The 10478-nt window shown below is 40.2% G+C and overlaps 1 protein-coding gene across 1 annotated transcript; it reads right to left on the bottom strand.

The window, feature by feature from the left end:
• Nucleotides 1–667: 667 nt before the first annotated feature.
• T265_14626 (hypothetical protein) lies at nucleotides 668–8265 on the bottom strand (the record flags this gene model as incomplete). Its single annotated transcript, XM_009174474.1, has 4 exons — nucleotides 668–802; nucleotides 3238–3414; nucleotides 6403–6595; nucleotides 8090–8265. Coding segments are annotated over 4 exons (681 nt in total), but the record flags the coding sequence as incomplete, so codon positions are not given.
• Between the last annotated feature and the right edge of the window lie 2213 nt (nucleotides 8266–10478).

Below are 10478 nucleotides of genomic sequence, written 5' to 3'. Positions count from 1 at the left end.
GGGAAATTTGGCGTCTATTGTCAATAAATACTTTGTAACCCTGCGCCTCACGTTTTAATGAATCGACCTTGATAGGCTTACTAGCCTAATGCGACCAGTAGAACTTATGAATGTACTGTAGGTAATGCGGTAATCCAACAGTAATATATGATATATATTACTGTTTTGTAAACAATAAGCAAACTAATTTCGGAAGAAAGACTGAAACAACTCAGTTTAATGTTACATATACGGATATGAGTATCTCGAATTAGAACAATGGAAAATAGTTTCTAGCTCACAATTAGTTCCTGTTAATTATCAACGGATTCCGCTACCATGACCGCTGTCCTTTAAACCTTACAAAGTTTTGCACTGGCCAGCCACAGCAGAATTTCCAATTATGTTTATTTCTACTGCTTTATCGCCGGATGGGTACAGTCACCTTCAATGTAACACTGTTTTTTGGTTAGAATCATCCATTCCGTGTGGATAAGCAAACGACTTTCCCTGAATGGTTAGAAGAGAGTACAGGATAGTGTGTAGGTTGCAAAGGTTCAATGCTCTCACAAAAGCATCACAAACAAAATCGCCAGCTCCCTCTCCCATCAGTTGGTGAGTTCACTGAAACATCCCGAGTTCACATCCAGGCATGCGTCCACATGTTCCCCGAGAGAAAACATGCGTCTCAATTAATCACGTTGATAAAACATCGGGGCTGTGTAAACAAGCGCCTATTTCCCTGGTCTTCCGGAAAACGACACGCGCATTCTGCCCTGTGAAGGCCTTCTCTTCGTGTCTCACGCTTCACAGTTTCCAATATCTCGTCATTCCGGATTGGGCTTAAATGGACTGACTGAGTGACTGACCAAGTTTTATCAATGACTTACAATCAAACGCATCCACGCACACTCTCATTCAAATACGTCGACGCACTCACATAAAGCCAGCAATTGATCATTCGCCCATGAGATGGCAATGTACGGTTGTTTAGAGAAAAGTGGAGTTCACGGATCACAAATCATCAACTTGTGCATGAGTACGATTCTGACGGAAACATTACGGTCCCTTGTGTAGAGAAAAAGACTTCGTGTAGCGGTGGACGGAGTTTATTTTGTTTAAGTTGACAAGTGAAAACGTCCGGAAAGTTTAGTTAGATTATCTTTAAAGCATCTGAAAAAGAGGCTCTTTAAAACCGCTTTACTCCACAAAGCCTGTCGTAGGACGGGCTTCCCCGGAAACAATTTTGATTTATTCTAGTGAGACTCACGTAAATCACAAGATAAACGAGGCTTTGCTGTGGATGGTTTGTTTTATGGGTCTGAAGTATTTTGGTGATTGTTTTGTTTGACGTTGCGCGCCAAATTTGAAAAAGCTGAGAGTAAGTAGAAGGACAACCGCTCCAAACCTCTCAAATCTTTCGCAAAGTATTGACTAAGACTGACCAGGATCGATTGTTCCCACTATATCTACGTCTACTTTTGCCATCGATGATCTGCTTCGTGGGGATGATAAGCCGCCAAAAATACTCACCACAATGTTTGCCGGTAGTCAGCTACATAAAGGGAGCGACGCGTGGATTAAAACCAACAATATTTAATAAGTGCTGGTCGTCTTGCGTACAAGCAACATGAATGACATTGTTATGATCGATCGTGAAAATTGAAACAATACCAGGCCGTCGGCTGCCGGTGAACTGCCTGTTTGCTTTCAATCGGAACCGACCACTGTTACACTATGAACATGGCACATCACTTAACCAGAAATGTTCCATGTCCAGAACAATAATTTCTACTCATCAGTAAGACGACAGGTTAAGTCAGCTCAAACAAGACTCATCTATACAGTTCCACTGCAATTTGTTCCCCCGAAATATATCCACTGTGAAGATGAGTCATCTTGTCCACCAGACTGTTAGAATGCTAGGAGACTTTCAGTAACTTCCTTGTAAACAAAACTGCATTCCCTTGAATAACGTACACAAGCTCCAGGTAGTAAATTCTTATTTTAGCGCCAAATTTGCGTTTGTTGGTTGATTCCGGTTCGCCTAACCAATAAAAAGTTGGAGTGGACAAGCGGAATCAGCATAACCACGAAGAGTTTTATGGCTTGTGTTTATTACAAGGAATTCCCAGATGTATTTTGGACAGGGTGGTTAAACATGGTTAGTTTAGTCATTCCAACCAACTTCAAGAATACGTTACAGTACGAGTTAACTGCAACGCTCACTTGCAACTCAGCCCTCTGTCTGATAATTCAGCCGTACTTATTAGTATTTGTGAAAATATGGTGAGTAATCTGACTTTGCGGCAGAAAAACAGACTATTAAGCACGAGGGTTCACTTGGCATGCTACAGTGGTTAATAAAGTGACAATTTGAAGGCTAAGGCAGGTGGCTCACTCATATTTTGTACAGTTCGACAATATAAACTCATTTGTGCAATTTTGGTGGACGAAAAAGTGGGACAAAAAATAAATGATGCAGCGGAATATTTTCTTGTGGTCTCATTAGGGTATGGATCGTCTGTACTTGATATAAGACCACCATTTTGGAATTCAAAACGTAATGTGCGTAACGCCTGGTTTTATCAAAAGCATAAGCAGTGCAATTCACGAAATGCACTCATTTCCAAACAAATTTGGATTAACGAGCGATTTAGTTGAAGCCGAGGTGAATCCTTCGGTAGCATTTATGTGGCCCATAAAGTAAAGATAAAAAATAAGAGATTAACCACCATTCAGTTGAGTCATTGAAAAAAAGGCGTTTCTGAAGATGAATTTCGGGGACTGCAAATTCGATAAGTCTCAACTAAAGAAAAAGTGCTTGTGGGCCTATGATTAACGTATTTCTCATACATATCCCTTCTGTTGCAGCCAACCACCTGAACGTCTACACTGCTGCATTTACTAAGTACGGTTCCAAGTGCAAACACGGTGGGAATCCAAAGAACTTTATCTTTTTATTTCGTGTGTCTACGAAATCTTAAAGCACTTGTTCGCACGGTTTTTAAAAGGTAACTCAGCGTTCTTACCCTGTTCAGAAATACATGGAGGTCCCAGAGAAATATCGGAACGTACGCTGTAGGACTGAGATATTTTCATTGTTTAGCTTTTAAATAACACGCACATTTTATCAACTTTCCCCCCACATTTGAACAGCGTTGATAAAACAAAAGAGATTCGTGAAGACAGAATGATTTTTCTGCCTTTTCTGCATCCTTTTAACTGGAATGCTGGTTGCCCAGGTTTGACAGGTACCTGAGGATTTGTTCGAGGTGACAGAGGTGTGTTGTTACGCTTTGTGGCGGCGCTGTGTGTCTGTGAAAAGTTCACTGTCTTCGACTGGTCAGACGTCCCAAGTGAAGATGAGAAACTGAGAGACAGAGAAACGACAGACTGATTCCAAGTTTGACACTCATGATCACACATTTTCCGCTTTGTTCTGAAAAAAGCAGGCGGAAAATGTGCAATCCGGCTTCGATTAATGTCCTTTTTGCTACTGCCCATAATCTTACCGCAACAAGGCAAACAGTTTTCTTCATAACTTATCCCACTGAGTGCAAGTAAATTCAGCCGCTACTTGTATCTGAAGAGTCAGTCCACCCACCAGATCGGTAGGCTCATCTTGAGATTAAGCTAATTTGAATGAGTTTCAAGTAAATAATCTAGAAAAGTTGATGTTTGTTTTAGTTGTAGTTTCTCAAATTTGTCCCACAGGGCCAAACGGACAGTGCACTTTCTGTGTTCCGCTTTCGTGTACGTCGTCCAAGGTGACGCAAATTTATTCATCAAATATCAAGCAAAGATCATTTAAGGGCTCATTTGTTCAAGGGCGTCTTGCATGCGCCAGTAAGTACATTCGACACACCTACCTGACAAGTCAGATGTCTAGAGATCCGTTCACAGCAAAACGAAGGGTATGCACAGCTATCGAGATTTAATAATGGTGGAAATGTAGTATGCTTTTTAGGTGAGCCAGAGATAAATTATAGTGGGACGGGTATGACGAGAATACCACTCAAGTGAAGAGATGTCATGGTGGGTTTGACAAGTTTCCACGGATATTAAAAACCATTAGTGATTTGATTGACTTCACAAAGGACAACATTTAATGTTTGATATTTCCATCATACTCCCAATGTCCTTGCAGTGTAGAAGGTTGCATCAGCTGGAGCTTTAGTGTCTGAGAACAAGTCACCATCAGGACATGATCACCTCCCCAATTGTATCTTTTTCTGTCATCCGATACGTATTAGTAGTGTCACAATCCCTACCATTATTTGTTCATTACATTTGGTTCCGCTACTTGCTGCATTACCAATGGCTATGAAGATTTATGGCTGCGCTATTCAAGACAGCTGGAATCAGCTCGCAACAGCGTCTTTTTAATACACACGTGAAACGAACAACAAGAACTCATTTGAGTCTTCTAAAAAGTGAATATGCTTGTTAACAAAATTAACCCATAATTAGCTCTTTCTGGCATGGAATAATTGCTCCGGTTTTCAGCTGCCACAAAAGTAACTAGAATGATGAACTTGGTGGAATATATCCTCAGGATATGGATAGGTGTTACAGATTACTTTGTTGACCATCGATCGTCTGTAACGTTATGTCGAACGTCGTGGAAAATGTTGGGAATTCCGGGGTTATCCGGGTCAGTTTGTTACATAGGTGATAAACATCTGCGTTAGGAACTTGTCATTCTTTACATCCGTTCATTGGAGCGTGTTGCCCAGTATCACCGTTTGTTGGCTTTTTCTGCTATCCCACTGTGTCAGTCATCTACTTAGTTGATAACGAGCACTGTGGACCAAAACGTAGGGCAGTTGAAACCATTGTGACATTAGTATCGTTGGTGACTGCGGCGGCATAATGCAACTCACCAACATCGTGGATGTCATCAGAATGGCATACCTTACTGATGATGCTCATCAATCTTCAGGAATTTCCAAACTCAACCCAAACAGTAAGGTTAGTTCAGAATAGGTAGCTTGGTTTGCCGTCGCACAGCACTGTTTAACGAGATGAATCTTCGGCATTAAATTGACATTCATATTAAAGAGTGTACGTACAATGAAATTATGGATCGCGGTCATCTGTACGAACGGTGTTCCTAAACAAGTGTTACACTTGTTTTTTTTCACTCTGCTGGGTAGAGCATGTTGATCTAGGCAACTTTCTTACCAACATTGTATTAGATCACATTGTAACTCACAACCTGTACAGGAATACTCATTCTTCGGATGTTGGTGGTTATATTATTAAATCCCTCGCGTAAAAAAATCCATTTCAAATGGAAGTACGCTCAACTTTCGTAAAATATTAGGTAGCATGGAAACTTCTTACGGTATCACTGTACAATATAAACACTTGGTTTTTATTTGACAAGGACGGTGCAGTCAGCAAATTACTAGGGGCGAAAAAGCGTCTTAACCGAACGCTCATAGAACGCTTGCTAACTTTCCAGAATTGAAAGCAAAATCTGTCAATAATTTATGCTAAATTAAACTAATTGCGTCGTACTTTACAAAGTGTACATCTAGCCAAACAGTAAATTCTTAGCACTTTGTAAGTTATCAGTAAATCAGAAAAAGTTGTTTGAGTCAAAAACACTTCAAGTTGTCCGATCATCAAGCCTGACTGCATTGGCTGTTTGACTTAAATAAATCAACGAAATTTTCATGTGCCAAAATCTCAAGGTTAAGGCAGCTGACATGAAGCTACGGTCAAAAAGTGTGTTAATTTGAGTAACTTCTGTCTCACTGAAGGCATAATCACGATGTAGTTGTTGTCAGATCAGCGTTGGTTACATTGATGCAATTTTTTCACGGGTTGATATAAACTTTTTCACAGTGTATTTTTACAGAAAAAACAACCAGAGAGTAGAACAGATATATAGAACGAAAAGCATAATATTACTTCACGAGCAGCTAATATTTAACGCATATTTGGGCTGTGTGCATTCGGAATACACAGAACATGGTCATTAACTTGTTTTCGTAAGTACTACCGATTACTCTGAAATGCTTTGCCACCCAGGAAGGAATGCCATGCCTAATTAACCATGAAACGTCGTTTTCAACATTCCAAACCGTTCAGTGCAAATTTTTGCAAAGCCTTCCTAAACGCACACGATCAATGTTTTACCGGTTTATTTTCCTACAGATTATGGTAAGTTTTAGGCTTACACGTTGTACTGATATGGTTCAGATGTCATATTTGTTAGCTTATTTCGTAACAGGCAAAGCAAACAGTGGTCGACAAATTACTAGTATCTGCTATCTTGCAAAGTCGTCAAGGACATACAAACACTGATAAAAAAGTGTGCAGCTCAAGGTTTAGTGCACCAGCAGAAGAACAGTAGTAGGAAAATGAAAAGACATTCTTGATCTCTCTAAGCAAACAGTGGGGTAAACGTACATTTTGCGTACACTGCCCGTTGATGGAGCGATGGAAATACGTGCTTTTGTGCGGTACGTTGGGAGGACACAAGGGTGGTTTGATGTGATTGTAGGCGGTAGCCATAGGACTGATACATGTTTGTCTCCTAGCCGTAGTATGTCGATCCAGATAGGGATGCATCGTTAGATAATATTGGATAGGAAGTGGATGTCTGAAAATAAAGGTAAAAGGATGTATTGTTTAGTTCACTTTCGAGAGAAAACAAACTTACAGTCCAAAACACGTTGTGAATTGTTCACCTGACTACCGCCATGCAGGAGTGGTATACTCTCTCATCCTTTCTTCTCAGTCTCAGTATATCCGTGATTTAATTGAACATTTGCTGATTACAGGTTTACTTTGTTTTAGCTCCTAATGGTTTTGCCTTTATTTTAACTGGTTCATGTCAACTATTTAGCTGGTCAGATAAAAACTCTTGGAAGCAAAGTGGGGGAAACAAGCAAAGGAGAAAAAAGCAGATGTTTTTGTCAAAATACTTCATCGATTGAAGTGACATGATGGTGTCTGAAGTCAAGTGGTTGACTGACAATGTTTGGGTTGTATAGTATCTAAGTGATGCAAGTTTTGCACCAATCATAATACCAATAATTTGGATAGAATAGCAAGATGGATACCCACCTATCATAGACGGCAGACCTGGCTATGTAGGTTGTGTTTAGGTATAATTTTAACGCCAAACCGTTCAAAACGGGGTAGGGTACTATTCCATATAAGATGAGAAAGCTATCCTCTCGAGCACCTTACAGGCTGTAGTAATTTGCAGTGAAGCGGCTGCGTTCCGAACGAGCAGCTTTTTAATTTTACTTAAGCCGCCTGAGTAGGTATTTGGATCCCAAGATCTGTATAAAACGCCACTTTAACCACTTGCTCCCAGGGTCAAGTAGATACAGTGTATCCGGGTCTAAAAACAAGAATGGTTCGGGCGTTTTCCAAAAGGATCAAACTTTTGAAAAGACTGCAATATGCTGGTCCATAGGCTGCAGGCAAGCCGTGTTTCTTGCTAACAAGGCTAACTGATTCGTACATACTGTCAGATGTCAATCCTGCTAAGTCATCCTCATCAAATCTACAAGTGCTTACTTTCTCACTCAACCGAATTTTATTTAACTGTAATCTTTGTGCACTGTGCATCAGAATCTTTTGAAAGCGAAAGCTCAGTAGGGCTGCCTTTTTAAAGAGAAATGCTTCAGCTGCCATGATTACTGGCCCAGAACTTGGAGATATGTGTAACACCTTTAAAAGATATACCCTGCGGTGAAGTAGTAAAGCCTAATTAGATTGAAAAGTAGGAAATTTCGCGAATCAGCTTTCATGTGTCCTCTGGGTTAACGTGGCTATTTTTATTTCGCAGCACAAATCAGGGCAAAGTTGAGAGGTTTCCGTGCTCAAAAAAGATTCCTTGGGAATTCAGTACACAGGATCTCTGCTGCTGGGCTGCATTTTACTGGAGAGAAGTCGCGAATATATTGCTCCTCAGGATTTTGTCTGGCAGACATCTCTAAATGCGTTGTGCTTCATATCTCATAATAGGCCGAGCCTTTTCAGAGTGAATCTTAAGGGACACGTAACAAACAATGCCAAATAAAAACCGCCAGCTACTCGAGGAAATGAAGTACGCAAACACATATAAACTGACTCAACGTACCGACACCAGTTATTCAGGACTTCCTGCAACGGTGCTCGCCAGTGATGCATGTTCGATCGCCTTGATGTGTCCAGCACGATTCCATTGTCGCTGTGTTTGTACGCCACGTCTTCGTATTCCGGTAGTAGACGCACGTTAACTAGTTCAATGTGAACATCCAGGCCAAAGTTTGGGGACTGGAAATAACGGAATGACGGGCGACATTGCACAATAAAACGTATTTAGAGGTGTAAACTTAGAGAACGTTTACGCAGAATCAAATTCAATTGCACTTTCTCGTGGCTGTCTGGGATAATTTCGCTATTTTTATCGAAATGTTCTTATTAACCGAGAAAACCCAAATTAGGGTGTCGGATGTTAAATTTCTATGATTAGCTTTTACTTGGTCCAAACAAGAGATTTTCTTAAATCCTGAAAGCTCATGAAAATATCTGGCTGATTATTAGACCAAAAGAAGCTTGACAGAGTAGTCCGACCGCCTTTGCATTTGCCTAGTTCTTGAGAAATACACACTTTTCGTCCAACACTATTACTGTCGTCGGATTTTATGGGAAAAAATCAGAGAAAGTAGATTTTTTTCTATCGATATATTAAGTGATTTGCCTTTAGGCCACCCAATATGACACAACAAACCACCCACATATACTCTCTTTTTGTCACTATTGTTTGTAATTCTATTCAGTTAAAGTAAAACCCGGAATTAAGCAGATGCCATATTTCCTGGTAACCTCGTAAAACAACACTAATTGACAAACATTGCTGAGCATGCTGCAACAGAAACAACTAATGATACCAGACTCAGAAACCGAAGTCACAGCCGTCCTCCCTCATGCCGTTCAGACGTAACCATAAATTATTGATCTGTCTGTCAAGGTAGCTCCACTACACATGTACAGGCATATCTGAAATGTGATCAATAATATTTGCCGTGAACGTATGCTCTTCGCTCTTTCTCCAAGTCATTTTTCGTATGTTGCTTTATCTTATTCATATGCTCAAAACAATTTTTTCCGGAGGGCGTCAAGTTAAGATTCAGTTTCTGCAAACGAACGGAAGGGCATTATACTTTTCTTAGTGGACGTGAATGTGGCCGACTAGTCAGAAATACGGCAAATGGAACTAAAAATCGACATAACTATTACCCTCTGCAACTAAAGACCGTTTATCAGACCACTTGCAAGTGAATCCCCACCAACCAAATCAGTGGCTTGAACTGGTCTTGGATGCCAATTCAATTCACTTTAACTTGAAAGAAAGACCTCGGGGTGGTGACAGTTGTGACTTCTGCATGAAGTAAGGACGGATATTCTTGGTAGTTCGGAAACCAATGAAGGTCTCTTGTGAACAGAAAGAGACCAAGCAGAGTGTACTCGGAACACGGATTTATTGATTTTGTCGACAGCAACAGATTTTGTTCACAAGTTTTTCTTAGCGAATTATAAAGCAACTCAAGATCAATTTTAATCTGTTGTAATTCATTTGTCTTCTGTTGTAATTCGTTTTTGTCTTGGGACGCTGTTTCTTCCACTGGCATAGTTTGCATTGGAGATGTAAGGTTAAAGAACCTTTTTCACTGACGGCGTATTTGCAAGCCTTAAACCAGCTAGCAATAAACGGAGGACTGATTGAGACCAAATATCATAGGAATTATATTGGGAAATACGAGGCAATCTCCAATTCAATAAGCCGCAATAAAATTACCCTATTTATTCGTTTCCATAAAACAGGAGAGGGGTCCATTTCTAAATATTAATAATCCGGACCAACCAATAATACAGAACAATTTCAAAAGAAACATTTAGGTTTTTCTTGGTTCAGACCAGGCATCAGGTGGCTGATTAGAGATACTCTGACTTCGTTTAGTTTACGCACCTAGTAAGCTTTTCTCTAAGAGGAGAAAGTGAGTGACTCCTGACTGCATCGGGTATCAATCGTTCGCAAAAAGTGGATGGTATACTTCGTAGTTGTTCACCGGATCGTATACAAATATATCATCACATGTTCGCAGGAAGAAGATGCAACAAACACGAATATTTGGCCACATATCTCACAAATCCTGGTGCTGATTGCTTTATACCTACCGTCAAACATCTCGAAAAGACGACTGACAACACTGGTTTACGTTGTGCTCAACAAAACTTTTACTTTCGTTGTTACATCAGTAGAAATTCTATCGATTTACAAAACGTTCTCTATAATGGCAATAGGAATGAGTAAAAGGGACAGGCAGAGAAGAAATATGGCCTTCTGAACTTGCATAAAAATGTGGTGTAAGTTACACATGTTAATTTTGATAAGATAATGTGAACAGTGTTACACACCATAACAATTCTCGTTTCTTTGCGCGCAAAGCAACCAAAGTGGTGTTTCCTTGATTAAACAAGTAAGA

The sequence above is a fragment of the Opisthorchis viverrini genome, assembly GCF_000715545.1.
Source record: "Opisthorchis viverrini unplaced genomic scaffold opera_v5_227, whole genome shotgun sequence".
Classification (NCBI taxonomy): Eukaryota; Metazoa; Platyhelminthes; class Trematoda; order Opisthorchiida; family Opisthorchiidae; genus Opisthorchis; species Opisthorchis viverrini.
Note: the sequence above shows the minus strand (reverse complement) of the source record. Positions and strands in the feature narration are given on the sequence as shown.